General features: G+C 49.7%; 2 protein-coding genes across 15 annotated transcripts in view; one reads left to right on the top strand and one right to left on the bottom strand.

Moving 5' to 3' along the window:
* Positions 1-17,940, top strand: part of TTBK1 (tau tubulin kinase 1) — a 76,213-nt gene extending 58,273 nt beyond the window's left edge. For all 14 annotated transcript variants that reach the window (XM_061367103.1, XM_061367113.1, XM_061367115.1 and 11 more), the window contains 2 exons: positions 14,404-15,995; positions 16,996-17,940. In XM_061367103.1, coding sequence (XP_061223087.1) covers positions 14,404-15,995; positions 16,996-17,425 — 2,022 coding nt within the window. In that variant the 3' untranslated portion in view covers positions 17,426-17,940. The remainder of the gene's footprint in view (positions 1-14,403; positions 15,996-16,995) is intronic.
* The window catches only part of APMAP (adipocyte plasma membrane associated protein), a 173,464-nt gene that overhangs the window by 99,495 nt on the left and 48,238 nt on the right, over positions 1-25,731 (bottom strand). The window lies entirely within an intron of this gene.

Genomic DNA, 25,731 nt, shown 5'->3' on the forward strand with positions numbered 1-25,731 from the left:
GTTGCAGTTTGGTTTCCATACAGTGACCGTCTATTTCCGTCCCTTTAACTTTGCCTCTGTTCCATGACAGTGGACCTGTTTGCTCTCCACTCCTAAGCTGCTCCAAATCTACCTGCCTTCCCCCAGAGGCTCTGACTGTCAAGAGGTGGACAGCAAGGATTTTCCTGCTGATCCAGCTGCATATTCCACTTTTTCTAAATCCCAGAACTTTCAGGCACCTGCAGCTTTTCAGTGGCAGAGCAGCCCTGCCTCTTGGCCTTGCTTTGAAGTGTCTGTGGAACAGATCTCACTTGAGAAATAAGCCAGCCTCAGCACTTGTTATGCAGAGCCCCTGAAGCCCTTGCCTAAACCCGACTTGAACCTCGGAAGAAAAGGGCAGTCAAAGTTAAATTGTCATGAGTATCCTTATTTCCCAAGCTCACAGGGATATATTGCCCTTTCAGTATAGCTGCAGTGCGGAACACCAGACTGCACAAAGCTGTTCTGTGAAGTGAATGTGGTAACTGTCTTCTATTGAAATGAGCCTTGGGTCTGGACCTCTGGGAGAAGAGACAGTATGGATGTTAAGGTTAATGATGAAAGGGTCATCGCTGGTGCTCAGTGCTTTAGGAAAGTAGAAGTCTGAAGTAATATACTCTGCAGAATGTATATACACCCAGGATGCTGACAAGGAAAGCATATAGAGAGCTCAGACAGATGTAGGTTTAAACTGACAGAGATTGAGATGAGACATTAGGAAGAAATTCTTCCCTGTGAGGGTGCTGAGGCCCTGGCACAGGGTGCCCAGAGAAGCTGTGGCTGCCCCATCCCTGGCAATGTTCAAGGCCAGGTTGGACACAGGGGCTTGGAGCAACCTGGTCTAGTGGAAGGTGTCCCTGCCTGTGGCAGGGGGTTGGAACTGGGTGAGCTTTAAGGTCCCTTCCAACCCAAACCAGTCTGGGATTTTGATGTGAAAATGGGTGTTGGAAGAAAGTTGTGACACTGAGGTATTACTGCATAGGTAGGGTGTTCCCAGTGGAGTTACAATGAATGCTTCCTTCCAAATACGTATTTTTGTAGGTGTATCTGCCCTGCCTGAGGCTCCCTTAATGTCATTCACTCTTCTATAAGCCACCTGTGGTCCTTCCTGAAACTTATAAGACCTGCCTCAGTGGGTCTGCATGCTGCAGGACATGCTCAGGCAGGCTGGGTGTGTGCTGCCTGCCCACAGAACATCCTGGTGGGATAGAGGTGGAGGGGGCAGCACACCCTCCTTGTGAAAATGCAGCATGGGCATGACCAGTCCTTGAATCGGTGACATCAATTTCTATTGATTTGCCCCAAGAGCATCAGTGAACAGGGCACTTCTCTGCCCAGCCAAAATGTGTATATGCAAAGTTTTGATCAGTTTTATTTTTGCCTCAAATACATGGACTTAATTGACCAGTTGCCTAATCCTGTTTCCAGTTCTTCTGTTGTCAGGCACAGAAACCAGAGGCAGCAATGCTTTGCTTTTGCCAGAGTGACATGAGAAGTGAATGACTCCCTTTGGTAGACTGTGCTCTGGTGTTATTTTTAACATGTTCAGTGAGACTTTACCATTGCAGAGGAAATGAGATTTGTGAAAGAAGTAGATTTAAAAATCAGTAGCTCTTGATAATCTGTAGTTCCTCCTCTCCAGAATGCTGATGGTCACTTTCCAAGGTCAGTTTTAGGGATGAAAATTTCTATTGTTCTATTAAATAATAGCATCGTTTTCTCAGTGAGAAAAGGGAACAATGGGATAATGGGGTTTTGGCAAACTCTGACCTGCCCCTTTCAGACAAAACCAATTGCTAGCTGATGGGTAGCTCCATACATAAATTTTAAAGGGCAGTAATCTACCACTACTCATCATGGTTATATATAGATCTCTTCTTGCCAAGTAAGCTTGGTACTGGTATTCTTCCAAATTCAAAAGTGTGATTGATAAAGATGGTTGATTTATACAGACTTTTAATGAGATCTTCTTCTAGATAAAATCATTACTCAATTGAAAACCAACTAACCAAACAAAGTATGTTTATATGCTGGTATCTCTTACGCGAGGAGATGGCTCTCCTTAGGACTCCTGGTCTCCTGCCCTTAGCTCAGCACTATGCCATGCCTTTAGTGGCTGTCCAGAGGAGAAAAGAAAACACTGAGGAAGAAAGCTTGCAGTGACAGGAAGATGGGTGGCTTAATAAGTGATGTGATTGCTGCTAGGAGCACCTGTCTGGAGAGAGCAGGATGGGGTTTTTGTCGCCCAGGCTAAGATACAGGTCTGGGTGCTGAAGATAAAGTAACAGAGGTCAAACTAGAAGTAAGATGCTCATTCTAAAGTCATAGGTGGGTGGTAAACCTCTGAAACATGTTGTTACAAGACACTGAATTCTTTGCTGTTCTGATCCTGTAAGGTGGGATATTGATCTTTAAACCAATCCTGTTAAACCATCAAATTTGGGCTCTAGACCAGAATAACTGGACATGCTGCTGTCGCCTGGGGTTTGTGGGAAGTTTTTCATGCTCAATATGTCTTTTACAGTTTAATTCTGAACAAATTAATTGGTGCTAATGGCTGGAATCCTGATGTTACAGTAGTATGCAAAGAGTATTAAAAATAGTCAATTTGCAGATATTTTTAACATCTTCATCTAATGCTGTAATTACTATGGAATCCACACGTTGTTGAGGAACAGTTGGCAAATGGAAGAAATGTGAAAATAGCTCTTTTTATATCTCTGGAAATGTAATAAATTAATATTAAAACTAGTTACAGTGCCATTTTAAAGAAAAACCTCCGTAGATTACATTTATATTGCATTTATTTATTTTTCATTCATAATGACTGCAATTATAAATGTAAATGTGTCCAAAATCAAAACAAAAAAACCCAAAACCCTCAAGTAGAAAACTCAAGGGAGGTGGCAGGCAGCCATTTCCCATTGAAAGCTGCACTTCCATAGTCAAGGTCGGGGAGCAGAAGTGTCAGTTCTCTAAGAGGTACCCTCTATTCCCACCCCATCCCAGCCATCCCTTTGAGCCTTCCCCCAGTGCCAGTGCCCATGTTCATGGGGCTCATGGACCTGCAGAAGGGACGTTGTTTTCAGCTTTGGTTCATTTCCTGCTTTGGTTCACTGTCCATTTGCACAGCTGACAGCACTGGCAAGCCAGGGGCAGTGGGGAAAAGAACAAGTGATGGAGGGCTGTCAGTCCTCATGGGGTGATGATGGAGTTAATGGGCTGAAAAGTTCGGTGCCCTAGTTATGTGTCCTTTTATGTTTGATAAAGCTACTTAAATTCTTCAGCTGGGGTCACACAGTGCAAATCAATCCCAGTGCAATAAAAATCCCTTTCAGCATCAGACTCTTAGGCAAACTGTGTCCATCAGAAGGGTCCAAGAGCAGGCTTTGCATCTTGAAAGAGAAGTTCTTGCTTCCCATTGTACATAGCAGTTGTTCTCCTCAGACTCCAAAATGAGGATTGAAATGAGCATTTGCTACTCCTTTATGATACAGAGAGTCCATTAGTGTCAGGAGGACAGGTAGCTGCTGCTAGGATCTCATGCTCTACTTCAGTGAGCAAATGCACATCAATTGTATATACATACAAAAGCCATCTTTTTATATCTTGGTTCCTTGCACTTTCTTTCTATGCAGAATGGGAAATGTTTCTAACTGATAACTCTCTTCCCACCCTCCTTCCCACAGGAGATAGGATTCCTGTGAAGATGTTACTGTAAATGCTTGGGTTAAGCTAGCATGAGTTGGGTAAATGCAGTTATGCAGCACACATTCACTTTCAGTGGAGAAGGCTATAGTGGGAGGGGGTTGGCTCCAGATAAGTGAAGGGCAGGTAAGTGGCAGAGTTATGTTGCATCACCTCTTTCACTGTTTAAAGTCTGTCTTGTTGCAGTGAATACAGAATGTAAGATAGAAATGCCCTGTAAAACAGCCATATGGTGATATAATCCCATCCCTGTGCTACCTCTTCATGATGAAACCATTTCTTGCTCTTCCACTCCTTGTCTGTATTGTGGGTCTGAGCCTGGACATTGTGCTGGTCAAGGCTCCTGCAAGGCTGTTGCTCTGAAAGGGACAGATTGGTTCAAAAGTTGTATTTGTTGGGCTAAGTGTCTTTGTGGTTCCTAGAGACTTCCAACCTGGATTGATGCTTTCCTTTCCATGTGACAGATACTGACTTGAAGACCTTTCCTCCAGCCCTTTTCCTTTAGTTCAGGTAGGAACACTCTAAGGGTCCCTGGATTGAGAGAAGGCAGCTGCCTTGCCTACTGACATTCTCCTCTGGAACCTCGTGGGTTGCTCTATAAGCAGAGATGCTGCTGGTTAGCTGTCAACCAGTTAGTTTATGTTTAAATCTGAATTCTGATGCAAGAACAGCAGTGAGCTGCAGCCCTGGGCTGTTAGTAGGCTTCACACACCTTCACCTCACTGCTTGAGAAGCTCTCTTAGATCTAGCTGCCTCTTTGTTCCCCTTTGCCTATCGTGTATTTTCTCTGTGTGACAAAACTCTTACCCCAGCCTGGTTGCCAGTGCGTGTTCCACTCCACATCCACCTACCCCATTGTTAACTTATGTTGGCATTTATGGTATCTGATCCCTTGCATCCTTATTGTGTCCCTGGATACCTGCACTACCTGCTGCCTTTGCTGTTCCCAAGAATATGGGAACCTTGCCTTCTGCACCAGTTTCCTACATACTGCATATCTCATGTTGCACCGTATAGTCCCAGTAGCACTTTGACCAACCTCTTGCCTTCCCTCCAATTTCCTTGGAGGAACCAGTGAAAAATGACACATTTGGCACTTGGAGCGATCTCTGCTCTGCATGGAGTCTGTGTGGAATAGCGAGTGTGTTGTTTAAAGGCTGTTGGATTTCAAAGATGATAATGGAAGATACCTTCCATTTTCAGGAGAGGTTCACAGGTTTCAAATCCTGGAATCCTCAGGGCTTAGAAACTCCCCAGAATGACTGTGTACATGAGGAGCTAAATTTAGAGAGCTGGCAATGGTTTTTCCCCAAAGGCACAGCTACCATCTGATCGCAACCCATGTAAATGCCTGGTTAAACAGCATTTCTGTTGTTGGGAGCATGTCTCTTCGGTTACATTTAAATCGATGCCTGGTCTCTGCATGTGAGAAAATGTCTCAACTCCAGCTGCAAATAGTACAAGTTCTTCATCTTCTGGATGTCTTCTGGGTGGCCAAAGTGTCTGTGCCTGTTCTGCAGCCTGGCAGTTGGGGAGGAGTTCCAGATAAAACCAGAAATAAGCAGGGTGTTTCAATCAGCCAGGACAGGGCAATTTTAAGTGCAACAGAGCTGACACTTTGGTCACATATTCTAAACTTTAACTCACAAAAATTATTTTCTGCCTTTTTGAGGTGAAAAATCAACTTTTGATCTATTTTTTGCGCATAGGACCCCTGGCAAAAGGCCTGTTGTTTCAAGCTGATCAGCTAATAAGGAAAAGTGTCCTCAGCAGCTTCTCCTGCCCACTCATGAGGCAGAGAGGTTGAGTGACTCTTCAGTCATTGGGTTGCTTTTGTTCTCCAGTTAGCATCCACCTTCTTTTCTGTCTCCCCCAGGCTGTGAGCCTTTCAAGATGAGAAACAACACAGGCGTTGTTTGGGACATTTCTTTGCTCCCTGCATCAAACATTCCTTCCAAAGGGTTTCCTTTCAGAGCAACTCCAAAAGGCTTTGGAGTGTTGAACTACCTCATTTGTCTTTTATTTCAGTAGCATCCCCAGGCTTTGGTACCATCTTTATCACTCTCGCCACTGCCCCAAGTTTTATGGCCTCTTCTGAGATACTTAGAAGTTGTTTTGTAGTAAAAGCCTTCTGCAGTCAGATGGGAACCCTCACCTCAATTTAGCCTTTCCAGAGTTTATTCAGAAACAGTACTAATAGTCACAGCCCTCGTATCTTCCTATGGCCTCTTAGTCCAAAAGATTCCCAAGTGCTTTATTTTTCCTGCGAGTCACTTCCCTGCTGTTTGAGGAAGCCAGCAGCAAATAAAGCCATTCCAGGATGAAGCCAGATGTGAGAGTCTGATTGCACAGAGAGAATTCCGGAGGCAGAATGCCATTTCATGGTCTGGACATTGTGAGGAGAGCGGGTGGGACTTACATACCAAATACAACCAACATCATTGAGGTGTTTCCTTGACTGGGAGCTTCACTTGCTCTCTCTTGTGAAAGTGCACTGTTTGACGCTGGTGCTGTGATCCTATGTAAATAAAATTAAGGCAAGGAAATACAACCACTGCTGCTTTAGTCCTGTATTGTAGAATAGCTCAACAATAGGATGCACTGTGAGACTGAAGATCGGAAAACATGGAAAAATGTGTTCAGTCCTTTCCCTGTTTTCTAATGCCCTTCCCTCTCACGCCTCCATCTGCCGTGATGTGTATATGTGGAACATCAAAGTGTTTGGCAGTGGCACAAGATTGTTCCTGAAAACAGAGAGATCTTTCTGCCTCTCACCTGGAAGGATTGCTGATGCCCACTGCGTTTGTTATGGGGATCTAGAATCTTCTCCTTGAGCTACACAGAGTCTCTCTGCTATCCAGTCACATTCACACTGCAGCCACATAAGGACTGTGTCAATGACCTTCTTTATTCTTACTGTAATTGTAAAGGGTTGGGTTAGATGGATGATGCATTTTATTAATGGTTGGTTTTCACCACTCTCAGACCTCAACCTGGAGCTGAGATCAGTTTCACATTGACTAAGAAAGGGCTCTTTTATCCCAATCTATTCAAAAGGGAAGCTTTTATTTCTGTTTTTCCTTTTCTGTTTTTCCCAAATAGGAAAGAACTCTTTGGAGATAGCTACAGTGTATTTATGGAGCTCTGTTGGCAGTAACAGATGGGCTTCAAGGGGCAAGCTATAAAAAAGAAGTAAAACTACATTACCTAGCAGACAAGGTCTGAAGCCTTGAAAATCATGGATGATTTGCAAATCCCTAAACTCCTGTTAGTGACTGTAGTGAATAAACTGCCCCAGGTATTTGTCAGCTGGAGCACTTTGGGTGCTTTTCTTCTTGACCTGCTTCCCCTATAGTTGACAGAGTGAGAGGTTGACCAAAGTAATCCAGATGTGCTTCCTGAGTTCACTTTTGTCCCCAGGGTGGTGTTGGGATGCTTTTTGCTGGAGCTTCCATTTCTGATTGTATGTATGTTTCTATGTGTTCATGACCCACACATGGCATGTGAATGGCCATATGCGATCATGCCTTACAGAAGCGTTCCCATGCCGGTCATGGGCCACTTTGCACACATCCAAGTGCTCAGAAGGCTGTTGCAGAGGATGGATCTCAGTCAGTATCCCCGTGGTGTCTGGTTCAGGTGGCACACTGGCCTCCTTTGCTTGTGGCAGAGCTGATTTTGACAACCTGGCCCAGCGCAGTTTCTTAATGCAGTGTCCTGTAGCACACATACCCCTCCATTCGCCATCATCTGGTGGCAGGTGCTGCCACTCAGGATGTGATGTATTGGTATGCAAACACCTATTTTGGGTAATGTTCAACCTTTAAATGCATAAAGGCTGATCCCTGCGGTACTAACTTCCTTTTGATTGCGTTGTTGTACCGTGAGGTTTGTGTTTGGGCGGCTGGAACACACAGACCTGCTCTTGCAGTTCCATGGGCCAGCAACAAGATTAATTCCTGGGAAATGTTTCTAAGGGTTATTTGATGTATTGCAACTCCTTTGTCTTAAACCTGCTGTTGAGAGAACGGTGTCACAATGAATGTACGTTTTAAACAAGCTGCTAACCGTGTAAGCCGGGGGTTGGAAGCGATCCCCACTTCACATTCACCTGCATGTCTCTCGGTGTTCGAACAGGGAATTGCTTTGTGTTTGGAGGTGTTCTTTTTTCCATATGCAAAGTGTTTCAAGTCGGTTACCTCACCTCGTGCACTTGCCTCATAGGGATCCCCAGGGCTTCCTCCGACACGTTTCTCTGTTTCAGTCTGAGTGCAATTAATTGACCTGGCAACGTGAAACTTCCTCCGAATGAGTCTGATAAGGAGGATTTCCATGGGACTCCTTCCCCTCCCGCTTGGTCCTTCCTAAGATAAAAAAGCCAGATCAGGTTCTTCCTCAGCACTGCTGACTTCTGGTTATTTTTATGGCTAAGGAAGATGTTTAGCTTCCATAATTTCCTTCTTCTTCTTTCTTGCTGCTATTAAGTTGCCTTTACAATTAGGGACTAGGACAACTTTTGGGTTATCATTTCCTTCCACTTTGCTCATCATTTCCTGAGCCTCATACGAGTGATAAGAATGAAGTGGGCCCTGTATCTGCTCAGACCAGGAGCTCTGCTTTGACTCTTGCTGGAGACACCGGTGGGGGCAGAGGTGGGAAGCGAAGGGGCAGGTATTCCACCTTCACAGAGCTGTTGCTTCCATCCAAGACGCTAGGAAAACTGGCACAAACCTAAACATCTGAAAGCACAAACAGGGAGGAGCAGAGCATTTATGCAGCACGGGACTGGACTGTCCTTGGTATAAAGGAAGAGAAAGGCTGTGATGCTGGAAAGAACATCTCTCTTGATATTTATGGTGCTGATTCTTGGAATGCGGAGGTCCTGCAAGCAAGCGTGGCAGCTCTAAGACCCCTGCTCCTTTTACCTCATCCGATGCTGGGTTGAAGAAAGAGCTGCTTCAGAAACTCAGATTCTAGGGTTTTTCCCACTTGTTGTCAGTCCTGCCCGATCTCCCAGTCCCAAACAAGCTTAGTCTATGTTGGCAGAGGATAATGTCACTTCCAGGATATGCTGAGGTCCTGATAGTATCCAAATCAAAGCCGTTACAGGGAAGACCGGACTACGGCTCTTGCTGCCTGTGTGCCACCTGCATCTCTCAGGACTAAGGCCTCTTCCCATTCCCAATGGAACAATTACCGTCATGTTGGGAACTTGATTTCTGCTTCTCTGACTTTTCCAGCTCCCATCAAGAATCTCAGGGACCAGCATATCCTTCCTTTGCATTACCTTGTGTCACCTTGCTAGACTTCTGTTGCTGCTAAGCAGGAGAGAGTCCAAACCATATTGAACCAACCGCTATTCAAAGTAGGAGATGACTGTGGGTTTCTGTAGTCCCTTCTGCTGGGAGGAGACAGAAGCTGTAGGTAACCTGCTGTGCTTCCTGGTTTGCTTGAGAAACTTCATCTGCTGGGACTTGAGTTTGCTGGAAGCAGTGGATCTCAGGGAAGTCCCCTTCGGGCAGGTCTCCGGCATTCGGAGCACAGCAGAAGGGCTTCCTCAAGTCGCCAGAAGCCCTCATCAGTGGCCAGGGACGGGAGGTTTGAAGAAGCTGGGGAAGTTCGTCTCAGGGGGAGGGCAGCAGGGAGACGAGGGAAGTGCTGTAGCTTTAAAGGCCGTACTGAGCAGGGATCCACTTGGGAGGACGTAGTTGACTGAAGGGATCCAAAGCTTGTTTTCCTTGGGTCTTTTTATTCTTCCTGTATCTAAGCCCTTTAGAGCCTAAGGTCGGCCCCTTTTTGTACTGCAATAACACTGTAAGATATGCTTGCACTAATTCTTCTGGCACACCGAGCATGCAAGACCAGTTTAAAGCTTTTTTTCAGAAGAAAACCACTGTATTATTGTGTATATAGACATACCGAGAGAGAATCGGAATTCTGTCTCCTGTATAAAAGCATGCATTGATTACCTGTATGTAGACCATGCTGTAAATGCTGCAGAGTACTGTAAAATCCTACACTTGAAACCACAAGGAACAGGCAATGTCATCAAAAACCAACAAAACAGAAGCTGTGCAATGGATTTTGTGCCTTTTTTAAATCCATGTATGTTAATCCAGACAATCGGAAAAGAAAGGAAAGAAAACAAAAAAGCTTGTATACTACCAAAACCTTATTAAAGAATCAAAGGCAGCACCCTGGTGATGGCTGGGTTGTTTGTTTGCTTGCTGGCTTCGTTTTTGTGTTCCCGTTGTTTTCCAGCTCTGGGAGGCATTCCCTGCTCGTCCTTAGGAATATAGGGGCAGTGGGCAGGGAGATGAAGGAGCTCTGGTAGAACAGTGAGGATTTCATTATCATTTACTGATGTGATTGCTAAAAACTTGCTGTTAAGACTGATCTGGGAATAGAAACAAAGGTCTGGACTCCTGGAGATGTGTTCCCACTTTGGGAAGGCCACGCTGGGAGAGCAATATACATTAGTTTAGGCTAGTACCAGTTTGCCTGACCGGAACCCAGTCACAGTGCAGCTGTTTAATTAAATCCAACTTATGGGAGTTTTTACAGCTCCACCTTGATGGTTGCCAGCATCCAAACTGGCTGAATGTAAGCTGGTACAATCCAACAGCTACAGACACAGCACAAACAACTCATCACGTGTCTCTTGGTTTCCTGTGCTGCGCATCTTCCCCTGGCTGGCAGCACAGGGTGGGTGGATGGATGGCTGCCTCCCATCGGACATTCAACAAGGTGTCCAGGAGCATCTGGTAAACTTCCAGCCCTCCCACCCCCAAACCCTCAGGGAGGCAATGCAGAATCGTGGCTGTCCTGCAAGTCATGTCCTGCCTGAGCTGCTCAGGGATGCGACCGCGCTCACCTGTCATCAGCACTCTGCTTTGAAAGCAGTCCCTGCTGCAGAGCAGCATGTGGCTCAGCCCCAGTTGCTGTTGATCTGTCTGGGATCAGGTTGGAAGAGGAAACGCCCCATCCCTGGCAGTGTTCAAGGCCAGGTTGGACACAGGGGCTTGGAGCAACCTGGTCTAGTAGAAGGTGTCCCTGCCCATGGCAGGGGTTGGAACTGGATGAGCTTTAAGACCCTTCCAACCCAAACCAGTCTGGGATTCTGTGATTCTATGAAATATGGCAATGGACTCTGGTTTGGTGCGAGGTGCACAATTAGGAATTCAGTGCTTTCCTGCAAGTGGCTGAGAGGGGAGCTGCAGGCAGTAGGTGCATGTAAAGGCTCCAGTACCTGTGGAGAGGCTGGTGCGAACTTTCCCCCTTGCAGAAGATGCACAAGACCCCAACTCCTCAACGGCAGAGAGCAGTTTGTGCAGGCAGGTGAGCAAGGATCTGGCTGTGGTCTCTGACTTTCCAGGTCCTACAGTGTACGAGTCCCTTTTTTTCCTCCTGGAAACAGTATGGAGGCTCAGGATTCTTCTCTAGCCCTGAAGACACTCAAAACTGAGCCCGACAGGGCCCAGAGCAGCCAGCTTTAAGTTGGTCTTGCTTTGAGGGGTGGTTGGAGCAGAGACCTCCAGAAATTCCTTACACCTTTGATATTCTGCAGTTTTAAGCCACAGGCTAAGCCTTTCCGCTCCTGAACCCCTGTTCCTTCCCATTGGTACAGCAGAGCATCAGCGTTCTCCAGCCTTTGGGAATAGCCCTAAAGCAGCTGGGTGTGCTGTGGTACAAAAGATACACGATGGCGGTGAAGACAGGACACAAGCTTCTCTAGTGAGGGCTTCCAACAGGGAACAGCTTGTCCAGCAGGATGCCCGCCTGCAGCTAGCTGCTGATCACAGTAACAGTGACAGCTTTGATGCCCTAGGACAGTGTTGCTTGTTAACAGCTTCAGGTGATGATAGGAATGCAAGGTAAGAAATCATGTGTTAAAATAATATTTGACCCAGGAGACATATCAACTGTATCCTTTTTTTTCCATTGGGTTTGGAGGTAACTTCAGTGCTCCACATTTTTGGCATATTTGTGCTCTTTGCGTTTTCTCCACGATGCCTTTACAGTGGCAAAACAACAGCTTTAAGGAATGGTGTCTGGCAGCTCTGGGGTACTGCACGCAACAGGTTAAGCAGTCCAAGTCTCACAAAGGTAGGTGGAAGCCAAGCGATCACTGTTGTGCTTAGGGTGCAGTGTCCATGAAGGGAAATGGAAAAGACACGTGAGAAATGAAATGACAGGCAGAAAGGCAGTCCATTTGCTAAAGAACACAATGAGTTTGTACAGCCAGAGGTGGAAGTACATGAGGTTAGGAAGGTATTACAGGCTGACTGTAAGGGTGGTGAGGCACTGGAATGGGTTGCCAAGGAAGTTGTGAATGCTCCATCCCTGGCGGTTTTCAAGGCCAGGTTGGACAGAGCCTTGGGTGACATGGTTTAGTGTGAGGTGTCCCTGCCCATGGCAGGGGGATTGGAACTGGATGATCTCAAGGTCCCTTCCAACCCTAACTATTCTATGATCCTATGACTCAGCAACAGCAAAGGGGGACCAGAGCAGCAGGAGAACCATTATTTCTATTACACAATGTCATGCTGTCCTGCTCGGTGTCATCCAGCTTAATGCAGTCTTATCAGAAGAACTTGTGATGTCCTGCAAGGGAAAGAGTGGTTGCTGGAGGCAGGGCTGCTGGTGGGACAGACTGCAGGGCATGGAAACCATATCTCTGGCCTGTCTAGGATGTACACTGCAGGACTGGATTCAGTTCTCCTTGACCAGAAAGCAGGTGAGATGGCACAAGCTCCTAAGACCTGAGAGGGGATCTGCAGGTTTACACAGGCAAAGAGGAACCAGTGATCCTCCAACCATACCATCAACCACAGCATCTAGAAGACAGGGTGAAGTAGTTAGGGATGGGGTATTCTTTCCAGGGGGAGGCTCAGGTGTTGGTGAGGGCTTCTTTATCAGGTCCTGGTCCCACTGGGGGAACACATCTGTGTGATCAGGACTCGAGGGATACCACTGTGTGTGTATTTTGGGGGAAAACCAAATCCAGCCAGCAGGCAGAATCCGATCTTGGGCTGCTGCATGGGCTCATTTCCAATAAATGCCTGAGGGAGGAAGCCAGATGTGGAATTTCCTTTCCAAATGGTGGTTAGTATCTTACCAGTCTGAATTCCACGTCTGGCATCCTGATACAAAAGGTGGAGTGGGTCAGTGAGAGCCCAAATCAGGCTAATACAGGGCCAACTTCAGGGCTAAGCTTCAGCTTTAAGTAAAGAAGAGAAGCAGCTTTGGACTCCAGAGGCATTACTAACATCAGCCTGTGTTCCAAATTTAAGATACAAAAAGAAATACTAAATAGATGACACCTTATCCCCATGCCTAACAGCCTGATGCTGCCCACCCATCTATTTGAAACGTCCCTCTTTATACATGAGCATAGAGTGCTTACACTTTCTTAGGCAGCTGCTCTGCACAGGTTAACATGGAGATCCTCAGCACACTTTGAAGTCCTATCATTGGACTAAAAAGCTGTTGAGGGCTTTTTTACCCCCCAGAGACAAAAAGACACGTTCCCATCACCAGAGGGACGTGCTAGCTGTTGGCTGCTCTGTACCCCACACAGTTAAATGAGTGCTTGTTTAGCCATGTAGCCTAAATGCCCTCTGACACTGTCAAATGCTGCTTGAAAATGCAGATGTTTGGAGCAATTCTCTTCATGATTAGGACTTTTCAAGGGTACCGTGATGCTTCATTGAGTGGTTGAGTTCATGGGGAGGCTTTTGTTTTCCAGCCCTCTTGCTGGACCTAAATGGCTTTCTTTAAACCCATTTTGCAGAGCGGTGCTGCTGTGGTTTTTCATTTACAACCACTTGTTAATTAGGCCAAACTTTGATGGCCATTTCCAGTTTATTCTGCCCGTTTTGTTGGTGAAGTGTGTGCACGTGTGTGTGAGCTGCAGCTTTCCTGCTCCTGTTACCTGCCATCATTTCACAGCCCGTTCTGGTGCCTTACAGGCAGCCTCTCTCCACACCAGCTGCCCTCTCCTCCCACTGCTCTTCATGCTTGGGCACCCCAGAGTCTCATAATGGTCCTTTGTGTCCCATGACTTGCTGAGCAGTTGAGTGAAAGCAGGAGCCTGCAGGAGGCAGGATTAGGAGTTGCTGGAGTGAAAGAGCACAGCAGGGAACACGGGAGCTCTACAAAGATTCCACAGCGGTGGATGGTAACTGGAAAGTGATCGGGAAATCAGAGAGGCCCCTTGAGCTCACTGTGGCCTGAGTATAAAAGATGGTTGCTGAATGGTTGCAGTAAGGAACGAGTGAAGATGTGAATATATATACATGGAACTAGATGATTTTTAAGGTGCTTTCCAACCCAAATATGCTTAATACTGAAATCAATATATAAATACTGAAGATGATTGGGAAGCGTGAAGAAATCACGAGGAATTGCTTGCAAACAGCTCTTTTAGGTCCAGGTTGAAGGCTGCAGCTTAGCAAAGAAGGCACATGTTTTTGCCTTCATTGGTAACTGTCTATGAGTCCCTCTAAGGTTTACACAAATCAAATGATCAAGCAATCACTGTTCAGGCTTGTATTCTGGAAGCTCGATGGACTTGATGCTTTCCACTGATGCTTCCCACTGCTATCGATCCTGATGTCGTCTGCGTCGATGTCATGTCTCAATACTGACCCTTTTGTCACATCTCTCTTCTTGCAGGCCCTTATGCTGAAGTCCTTTGAAATGAATGGTCTGCCCAAGGCGGTGCCTTTAAGTTTGCCTTACCAAGACTTCAGAAAAGATGTGTGCAACTACTGGGAAAAGCCTAAGGTGTCCCAGCGGATAAAGAGAGTTGATTTCTCCAACATTGTCCTGACTGCTCCTTGCAAACCTCTGGAACCTTATCTGGAAATTAATGGAAAAGAGGAGGAAGAGGAAGATGAGGAGGAAGAAGACGAGGAGGAGGAAGATGAGGAGGAGGTGGAAGAGGAAGGGGATGAGATTGACATGCACAGCGGTTCCAGCAGTGACCTGAGTCAGAAAAGCACGGAGCGCAGCCAGGAGTGTGCCCCATCCACGCTCCTGGCTGATGACCAGAAGGGATCCCGGGGTCGAGCATCCACTGCTGACGGGGACCTGGAGCTGGAGGAAGGCTCAAAAACACTCGTGCTGTTTTCACCAGGCGACCTGAAGAAATCGCCGGTGACCACAGACTTGCCTCCAGAAGTTGATCTGGGCACTCTTGCTGCACTGACACCTCAGAGCGAGCGGCCACAGCCTATGGGGAGCCAGCTGGATGTATCTGAGCCAGGGACCCTGTCCTCAGTCCTTAAATCGGAACCAAAGCCCCCCGTGGCAGTGGCTACAGCTTCCTCCCCCTTTACCAAAGTAGAGCGCACGTTTGTTCACATCGCCGAGAAGACCCACCTCAATGTCATGTCTTCCAGCGGCCAGCTGATGAGGCATGAGGAGTACTGCCCTCCGGGCCAGTTTGAGGAGGTCATCATCGAGGAAGAGCTGGAGGACAACCTGGTGCTGGTAGAGAACGGGAGCATCCATTCGGGGCTGGAAGGGGCAGAGACGGAGAGCTGCGCGCTCTCCGCTAACCCCATTGAAACCGCCTCAGAGACAGTGGGGGAGCAGTTGGTCCTTCCCAGTGTAGCAAAGCCTCCCGAGGACAAGCCGGAGCTCTCTGACAAAGCAGTGCTCCCGGTGGATGTGGAAGAGCCTGGCAAGGTGGGTACAAGGGAGCCTGACCTGGAGAAGTCAGCAGCGGTGGCAGAGCCCCTTAAGCGAGCAGAGAGCATCCTTGACGCCCCGCATCAGGGGCCCCGGAGACCTCTGGGCTCCAGGTACAGGAGCCGGATACCCATCTTGTTCTCGGAGGAGGACACTGGCTCAGACCTCTCAACTTCACTCTCAGCCAAAGAGAGGCTTTATAAGAGAGCAAAGCACCCTGACCTGGCTCGCCTGGTGATGGAGAAGAGGCAGAGCCGGCTCCTCCGCCTGGCCTCGGGGGCCTCCTCCTCAGCATCCTCCAGCGACGAGCGGCGCCGGGCTTCAGAAACGCTCTCGGCCACTGGCTCCGAGGAGGACACCCATGACTCGGATGACTCCATCCCAAGGAAGGCGGGGAAGGAGAGGGCGGCCCTCCTGGGGAAAGAAGAGAGAGCCACAAGCACAAAGAGCAGGATTCCTCGGCCCATCACCCCGGTGAAAGCACTGCTGGAGGCAGCCAAGGCTGAGAGCGCCATGGCTGCCGCAACAGCGGCACTGTGCAGCTCCCTGCAGGATGCTGCTGTTGCCCACAGGTAAGACCAGAACAGTGAGCAATGTGAAATGTTGGACTGGTTAAGGAGGTGCAGCCAGGACTCTGCTCCTCTCCTGCTGCTTTAGCCTTCCCTCGGCTTGAGCGCGTGGCCCATCCCTGTTTCCTGCAGTCATTTCAGCTCATGGTGGGTGAAATTCCCACCCCTTTGTCTTCTCCAGCTCGGTTTGGCCAAAGGGATGAGCTCGTTTCCACTTGCCCTGGCTTTGAGTCCACCTCCTCTTCCTCAGGCTCTTCCATGTGGTCTGATGCTGCTGACAGCACTGAGCAGGTTTGCAGCATGCTGGGTACAGCTGGGTCTCTGCAGGGAGACCTGGCCTGGCTGCTGTGATTAGAGCTACAAGGGCTGCGGGGTGGCCGCTTGGGATTGCCTCAGATGATGGCCAGCATGTGAAGAGCTGGGTAGGAGGTGGGCTCTGCACAGCATGGGCCAACACCACATGCTCTGAATTCCCTACATCCCTGTGCCTTGAGGCTTTTTGGAGGTACCTGGCTCTTCTATCAGACAAACACAGAGCTGTAACTGGAGGCAGACCTGAATTCACCCGTGTTTGGCTTTCCTGCCTGGCCTTGGGGCTGGTGGTGCAGCCCAGGAGCAGAGCTGCTGCCGTGGCTCTGCCACCCAGCCAGCACACTGTGCTCTCTCAGGGACATGAGGTGAAAGGAGGGAATCCCTGTGGGCTGGTTTGAGGCAGCTCATTTCCAGATCCTGTCTCCAGTCTCAGAAGAGGCTGCTGCATGCATACCGCATGTTGAGAAGAGTCCCAGATCTACGCTATCAGCCAAACCATGCCTGTGTGTAACCCCAGAGGGTGCTGCAGGATCAGGGCAAACACTGCTTAACAGCAGCAGTTCAAACCAGTGACAGCTCCTGTCATCCTGGTGCCAGAGACTCCGTGTGAACCCAGCAAGGTTCACGTCAGATGTGCCAGGAGCCCCCTTCAGAACCTCCCCTTCATCCTGCCTCTTCTCTTCCCCTGCAGGCTTCAGGCACAGAGACCCGCTGGGAGCATCCCCACCGAGTGCCGAGCAGCGCAGACACAAAGCCGGCTCCCTCCTTCGCCGAGCTCCACGTCCCTTCCCGCACGGAGCAGCTCGCGGAGGTCCAGCTGCGCATCCCCTCGGAGCCCCGTCCTTCCTCCCAGGAACCCCAGCGCTTCCCCCAGGAGCCAGCTGCCCCCTGGGAGGGAAAGCCCTTCTCCCTGCCGGCAGCATAAGCCAGGGACTGCAGCTCCTCAGCGAGTTCCTCCTTCCCCCCGACCCCAGCCCCCAGCTCAGGCCCTGGGGCCAACGGGAGATTCCCTGCCCTCTCCTGGCGTGGCCAAAAAACGGCAGAGAGGAAAAACCCAGACTCAGAGTCCAGCAACCAAAGGAAAGCAGGTGTCCCTGGAAAGCAAGGCAGCTGCCAGATAATGATCTTCTGCCAGCCCAACAGACTGGGTAACTTCTGCATATAGTCCACACTTGAGATGCTGCAGCACAGCCTTCCACGCTGGACCCACGAGTGTATAGCAGTAGCTGTTCTTCAAAGCTTCACTCACTCTCACCCCACACCGTCGCCATCAGCTCCCCACAGGCCTGAGAGCCCCCGAGCCACGGAGCCTTCTCCAAGGGAGACCCCAGCCCGCAGCTCACGCTTGCTAACGCACAGCACCAAGCAGTGACCCAGGCAGCCTGCCCAGTGCCTGTCCCGCAGCCCCTCTCCCTGTTAGCAATACCAGTTGCCAATGCCAATGGCTGTAGAAAGAGGAGCGGAGGCGGGGAGAGCAAGGCCTGATGGAGAGGAAGCTCCCCTCCTGCAGGCAGCTCCCTCCTCTCTCCTCGCTGGGAAAACCCCAGCCTTGGCCACCACTATCTACCTTGAGCGTTGGCTCACCTGTGTTAGCAAGGGATGGTCACCAGCTTAGCCAGGAGGGATGGATGCATCCTTGTGTATCTAGAGGGAGCTCTTCTCTCCTTTGCCAGAGATGCCTCTGCAGGGGGGAATGGGATATAGGCAGGTCTTGCTGGGTGCTCCAACCCGCTCCGGTGTGTCCCCACAGAGGAAGCTGTGTGGCATTGCTGCTCAGTGGCACCGCTGCTGTTCCAGCAGATGCCAGTGTGCTGGGTGTTTAAATGGAAGTAGGGATGTATTGGCAGCTTGCTGGGAAATCAAGAGCACTTGCTATCTGATGTAAAGGGAGCACCCTGCAGCCGCTTCTGTCTCAAGTACCAGACTGTGATCTGTGAAGACCCATGGGTGGTTCCTCTCAACCTGGATGTGGTTGGTGCCACAGACCCATAGCCCACCAAACACAGCTCCAGCCTGAAGATGTGAAGAGTCACTGGATGCCTTTAGCTTGGGTGCCCCTTGCACCTGAATTCCTTGTGCTTTCTTGTCACGCTCTCGGTGTTTGTGAATCTTGGCACTTACGTGGCAGGGTGGGAAATGGTTGTCCTGTCCTATACTCCAGAGCTGCTGCTTTGTGAGGAGAGGTTTGTCAGCACATGGGTACCTTGCGCCTTTCTGCCTGAGGGGACAGAGGGTTCACTTGCAGAGGTTCGTGTCTTTCCTATGCTCAGCTCTTCCACACGTGTGAGAACTGACAACGTGAAGGTAAAAGCAGGGGCTGTGCTCCTCAAGCAGCAGCATCAGAGCAGAAGCTTAGCGCTCAGCTAGAACTAAACCAACTTCTTAGCCCCAGACTGATCAGGAAGGCTTGAAAGTGCAGCCAGGAGGACTGATGCATGATGAGATCTTAAAGCAATCAGAGTTTCACACACCTCATAGGGGGAAATGCTCCAGACCCAAATACTTGGGGCTTCACATCATTGTCATGCCTAAATAAAACACACAGCTGCTCCATGCACCCATTCCCACATCTGCAACTAGCTGCAAGTATTCACTGTTTGCAGGCAAAAAGCTTGCTAGAGTAACCTGGGCAGTTATAGCCTGGGTTCATTTGAACACGAGTGCAACAGTCACACTGATGGCCATTGACCATCAGTCAAATCCTGAAGTTGTTCACATCTATGGGAAAGGAAAGGAGCAAGAGAGCTGTGACAGGGTGGCTGGGAGAACAGGGTTCTCCTTGGACAGCTGGATAGGGAAATGTCTAGGAATTACCTCTACATGACCATCTCAGTGTTGCCAATGCCAAGAATGTATTTCATCTGGCTCAGTGCTGACTCTTTCCACTGATGTTGTTCAGGTAAGAAGCACAGCTTCTGCTCTACAGACATGCCCTCACCTTTGCAGAGAAGCATGGGGAGCATTTAGTCACACAGCAGAAGTGGGGCAAGGAGAGGACAGAGGGTGACCACTTCTTCTGGTGGCACTTCATATGAATTTGCCTTGGGAGGGGGTGTTGAACCGCCACCTAAATGTGCCCTGTGTGTTTAGAAACTAGAAACAGAATGAATGCACAGACAGATTCTTCCCAGAGATATAAACTGTGCTGGCATTTGCATTAGTCTGTTGGGGGACTGTTCAGTTTGGAGTGCTCAGAGGGCAAGACTTGGAGGTGAAGCCTTTACCAGGAGCTCCACCTAGGTTTAGATAGAATCGTAGAACACTTAGGGTTGGAAAGGACCTTAAGATGATCCAGTTCCAACCCCCTGCCATGGGCAGGGACACCTCACACTAAACCATCTCAACCAAGGCTTCATCCAACCTGGCCCTGAACACTGCCAGGGATGGAGCATTCACAGCCTCCCTGGGCAACCCATTCCAGTGCCTCATCACCCTAACAGGAAAGAATTTCCTCCTCATATCCAATCTAAACTTCCCCTGTTTAAGTTCTAACCCATTACCCCTTGTCCTATCACTGCAGTCCCTAGTTAAGAGTCCCTCCCCAGCATCCCTATAGGCCCCCTTCAGACACTGGAAGGCTGCTATGAGGTCTCCACGCAGCCTTCTCTTCCCCAGGCTGAACAGCCCCAACTTTCTCAGTCTATCTTCATACAGGAGGTGCTCCAGTCCCCTGATTATCCTCGTGGCCCTCCTCTGGCCTTGTTCCAGCAGTTCCATGTCCTTTTTATGCTGAGGATGCACATGCCAAACCTTGAAAGAGCTTGGGGAGAGGGTACAGGACTATTCACAGTGTTAGCCAAGCTGCCTTAGCACGGGAGGCCAATAAAGCACAATCAATGTATTTGTTCAAGAGGAAGTTTAGAGTTTTCCATGGCCCAGCATCTGTTGTTGGCATGTGGCTGCTTCCTTGCTTCACTGCAAAGAGATCAAAGAGAAGATGGAGCTGAGCAGTCAGAGGGAATGGAGAGGAAGGATACAGAAGGATGGAGTCAGGAGGAGAAGCAGGAGTTCTGGGAACAGGCTGACACTGCCTGGTTCCCCATCAGTGTCTGCTGCAAGGTCTGTCCTAGCAAGCTGCAGGCGGTGGTTGTGCCCATGTGTGTTTTGAGGGGACTCCTGGAGCAGGTTGCCACTGTGCCTGCATTTGTGTGGTGGGGACAGGACTTATTCAGGAGAGCGTATGTGTGTTGGGACCATAAGTGTCTTTGGGACTGCTTGGTACCATGAGATAAAGCAAATGCTGTGCTGAGAGCCTTTGCTTTGCTGGGGTCTGCGAAGTCCCACCTGCCAGCTGAAAAGGTGGCTTGTAAAAACGAGTCAAAGGATGCTGTATGGCCAGGAGATGCTTGCAAAGGAACAAGGATACAGGGAGGGAGGCATGCCAAGTGGTGAATCTGGCAGGTCCCAGTGCTGAGCCAGAGTGACAACAGATGATATGAGCAGAGAGAGCAGAAGGACCGATGGCACCAGTCAGACTGATGCCACGTAGGGGCTTGAACACACGGGTGGAGATGCTTAACCCATCAGTCTGGTTGGCAGCACGAACGCTTGTGGTTGTCTTGGTGCAAAAGGGGTTTGAGCAGCAGACAGCTCTGAGTCAGTTGTGCTTGGAATCTGTGAGGGGCAGGAGGCTGCCCTTCAAAGTAAAGAATATTATAATATATATATTATTATAACCATATAATATAAGTAGTGCCCTTTCTAGATAGTGGCTAAGGGTTGTAAAGGATCCTGCTACCTTTAAAGAAGCGCCCGGATGCTACATGACCTGTGACGTGTGCAGGACTGACTGCTGTGGGCAGTGCATGTGGATGAACAGGGTAACACTCAGCCAAAATCCATGTGAGCCTTGAGGCTCCCCTTGCCTGGAGGCAGAACAACCCCGCATGGATGGTGGCCATCAGAGCTGCAGTAGGTGCTGGGCTGCCACACATCTCCGTGTGTCACGGACCGGGGTCTGGTGGCTGCCCTTGGTTAACACAAGCATGGTTTCCTTGCTGGTGAAACTGCAATCCAAAGTAAGATGTGTTGGGGCAAGAAAAGCTTTGAAGGTTCTCCTTCCCAACAAGAGGTATTTGCTCAGGTTAGATCCTCTGTTAAGAAGATGCCCGAGGATCTGTTGATAGCCTGACCAGCTCCAGTAGCAGCTCAATGGTCCCTTAGCACTCTTCTTTCTTCTCTGTATTGCACGATCCCACCACGATTCCATGTGCACCGATGCCCACCAAAGGCCTTTTCCAGCACATCAATCAACTGTAGTTTAATCTTGAGAACACACTAAAAGTCCCATGTGGACACAATGAGTTTGGTATCAGATGAGGTTTTTTCTGGCTTAACTGAAACGTTCCCTTTTATTTCGAAGCTGCAAATGTCTGAACAGCAGGTTTGAAGCATGCATTGGTGCCCTCTGTGCCAAAAGGGAGCTACCACAGCAGATCCAGAGGTGGGTTCCTGGTAGGGACCAAGGTGAGAACTCCTCCTCTTAGCTCCCAGAGCAGAGGGATGCAGGGGTGAGATGTCTCTTTGGCAAGGGTACCGCTGGGCTGGCATCAGCATGGAGCTGCCCAGGGGATGCTCTGGCACAGGGTCTCTGGAGGAGGCAGGGGCTGATGTTTGCTGCTGAGACACCAGCCAGTCTCAGCCCATCGCCTGCAGGTGATGGGTGCAATGGGCTCTGCGGAACACAGGGCTTTAGGTAAAGGCCAGGTCCAACAGAGTGGGAAACCAGTGTCAGCAACACTGCTGTGCCAAGGGACCTGGGCTGCTGCTGCTTCTCCGGGTGGGAACTGGAGCTGGAAACGCAGATGATTTTGTATATCTCCTTTTAGCATGTGACTCTACACTCAGACATTGTACCTGGCGCACCAACGTTGTCTTTCTTTGCCTCTGGCACGGTCTGACAAAGTCTTGGAGACAGGACTTCTGCTCCTTGGAACCGCCTGCCTGGAAGCGCGACCAGGTCCCAAGGCTGAACCTCTCTACGTATCCTCTTTGCATTCTTTAGGAGAGCAGCTGGAGAATGTTTACACACTGCAGACAGAATGTACGACTCGGACCGAGGAACCACAGTCCGGTTTGACTGCATGGCAAGTTCTTGGCCATCAAATCTGGCATGCATCACAGAGGCCCCGTCTGTGGACAGCCCCACTGGCATCCGTCGTCACTTCGGATCACGTCTTGGAAGCAAATAAACGATGACGCCGTTTCTTGTTCATAGCAAACACAGCTGTCATTAGGTTTGTTATTTCCAGGGGATTCTCGATCATGCCATTAAAAGCCTGTCTACCTTTTCATTGGTGTTTTCTCCCATTTCTTAGGGTTGCCACACGTGAAGCAGAAACACCCCCTGAATCGTTGGCAAGGGACCTTGGCTACAGTTGTGCTTGGTTTCATTCCAGCTGTGTGCCAGCTGTGGCTGCAGCTGGACGGCACACTGACACGTGCTTGGGTTTCATTCCAGCTGTGTGCCAGATGTGGCTGCAGGTGGACCAGCACACTGACATGTGCTTGGTTTCATTCCAGCTGTGTGCCAGCTGTGGCTGCAGCTGGACTGGCACACTGACATGCGCTTGGGTTTCATTCCAGCTGTGTGCCAGCTGTGGCTGCAGCTGGACCTGCACACGGACATGTGCTTCGGTTTCATTCCAGCTGTGTGCCAGATGTGGCTGCAGGTGGACCAGCACACTGACATGTGCTTGGTTTCATTCCAGCTGTGTGCCAGATGTGGCTGCAGCTGGACCTGCACACTGATATCTGCTTGGGTTTCATTCCAGCTGTGTGCCAGATATGGCTGCAGCTGGACCTGCACATTGACATGTGCTTGGTTTCATTCCAGCTGTGTGCCAGATGTGGCTGCAGCAGGACCGCCACACTGACATGTGCTTGGGTTTCATTCCAGCTGTGTGCCAGCTGTGGCTGCAGCTGGACCGGCACACTGACATGCGCTTGGGTTTCATTCCAGCTGTGTGCCAGATGTGGCTGCAGGTGGACCAGCACACTGACATGTGCTTGGGTTTCATTCCAGCTGTGTGCCAGATGTGGCTGCAGGTGGACCAGCACACTGACATGTGCTTGGGTTTCATTCCAGCTGTGTGCCAGATGTGGCTGCAGCAGGACCGGCACACTGACATGTCCTTGGGTTTCATTCCAGCTGTGTGCCAGCTGTGGCTGCAGCTGGACCGGCACACTGACATGTGCTTGGTTTCATTCCAGCTGTGTGCCAGATGTGGCTGCAGCTGGACCGGCACACTGACATGTGCTTGGTTTCATTCCAGCTGTGTGCCAGCTGTGGCTGCAGCTGGACCGGCACACTGACATGTGCTTGGGTTTCATTCCAGCTGTGTGCCAGATGTGGCTGCAGCTGGACGGCACACTGATATCTGCTTGGGTTTCATTCCAGCTGTGTGCCAGTTGTGGCTGCAGGTGGACCAGCACACTGACATGCGCTTGTGTTTCATTCCAGCTGTGTGCCAGATGTGGCTGCAGCTGGACCGGCACATTGACATGGTGGAAGTGGAGCAGAATCAAACCACTTGTGACAGTTTGACTTCGAATGCTCTGTACTCACACTACCTGTTGGTGCCATCATAGATGGGATGGGGGGCAGCCACTTTCTCACTGGTGTTTGTACGATGCTTTGTCAATGAGGGATAACAGCTGTGGGTCAGGCCGCTCAGGGGCTGCGGGTCTTGCACAAGGAACAGAGGAGTGAAATGTTCCCTTCGCTTCCCCTCCACCAGCTGAGGCAGCATGAAGGTTACCCCCATCAGCAGCCCCATGGCCCCTGCCAGGGGGGTTATAACTCATTAATCCCTTCACCATCTATCTCGTAGCCCCGGTGTCTCCTTCCTGCACCAAAGGAGCAGCTCTCCACCCAGGTAAGGCTGATGATAGGAGTAGCCCAGCAAGAGCTCATGGTCCTCCCTCCTCAGCCACCCCCTCTGGAACCACAGCAACTGCTTAAGGGGTGAATTGTGAGCAGGAGGGCACTGAGCTGGTGAGGGCAGGAGGAACACTCTGGAAGTTCTTAAACACTGCCAGGGATGGGGCAGCCACAGCTTCTCTGGGCACCCTGTGCCAGGGCCTCAGCACCCTCACAGGGAAGAATTTCTCCCTAATGTCTCATCTCAATCTCCCCTCTGTCAGGTTAAAGCCATTCCCCCTTGTCCTGTCCCTACAGGCCATTGTCAAAAACCCCTTTCCAGGTTTCCTGTAGGCTCTTGACAAGTAGTTAGCATCCCCACAAGGAGAATAAAGAAAGATTGCAGAAGAAAAGCGGATACACGTGAAGGAAGAAGCAAAGTCTTCTTTCCAGCTCTACAGCAGCAGCAAAGGCAGCCAGTCACAGCACCTGCACACATGCTGCTCATTAACTACAGCTGGTGACTGGTTAAACGAACACATTTGGGTGAGAGAAATGCAGCCACCCGCTGCTGCACACGTTAAACAGGAGCCCCAGGAGCTGTATGGCACTGGCCTGTATCCCCATCTCTGACGGGGAGGCTGGAGCTGCTCTGCAGTTCAAACCCGCAGCAGGATGTCAATGGCAGCTCCTGTTCCTTGCTCTTAGAAGACCAGTGGGGAAGGAAAGTAACTTGTCCTTTAGTTTGATTTCAGCTTAAACTGTAACCCCGGAGGCACAGCGCTGTCAGATGTCCCCGCTTCACTCCTGCAGGCGTCCTCCTTGCTCGTCCCAGGGTAACACCAAAATGGTTTGCAGCGTTGGTTATTCATGGGTGACCAGGAATGCTGCTGAAAAGAGCAAAGATCTCCTCAGGTCACAGCATGGTGTCCTCTTCCTGCCAACTGTGAGCCCATGGTGTTGCCTTGCGCAGCGTGCTTTGTGCCCTTGACACTCAGCCTGTGCTGTGTGATGTACAGCTGTGTGATGTAGAGCAGTGATGTACAGCAGTGATGTACAGCTGTGATATGTACAGCAGTGATGTACAGCAGTGATGTACAGCAGTGATGTACAGCTGTGTGATGTACAGCAGTGATGTACAGCTGTGTGATGTACAGCTGTGATGTACAGCTGTGTGATGTACAGCAGTGATGTACAGCTGTGGGATGCACAGCTGTGTGATGTACAGCAGTGATGTACAGCTGTGAGATGTAGAGCAGTGATGTACAGCTGTGGGATGTACAGCTGTGTGATGTATAGCAGTGATGTACAGCTGTGTGACGTAGAGCAGTGTGATGTACAGCTGTGTGATGTACAGCTGTGGGATGCACAGCTGTGTGATGTACAGCAGTGATGTACAGCTGTGTGACATAGAGCAGTGTGATGCACAGCTGTGTCATGTACAGCAGTGATGTACAGCTGTGAGATGTAGAGCAGTGATGTACAGCTGTGGGATGCACAGCTGTGTGATGTACAGCAGTGATGTACAGCTGTGGGATGCACAGCTGTGTGATGTATAGCAGTGAT

Source organism: Neopsephotus bourkii, unplaced genomic scaffold, assembly GCF_033783945.1.
Source record: "Neopsephotus bourkii isolate Nb327-2 ecotype Australia unplaced genomic scaffold, CSIRO-AGI_Nbou_v1 NB_1373, whole genome shotgun sequence".
Lineage (NCBI taxonomy): Eukaryota > Metazoa > Chordata > Aves > Psittaciformes > Psittacidae > Neopsephotus > Neopsephotus bourkii.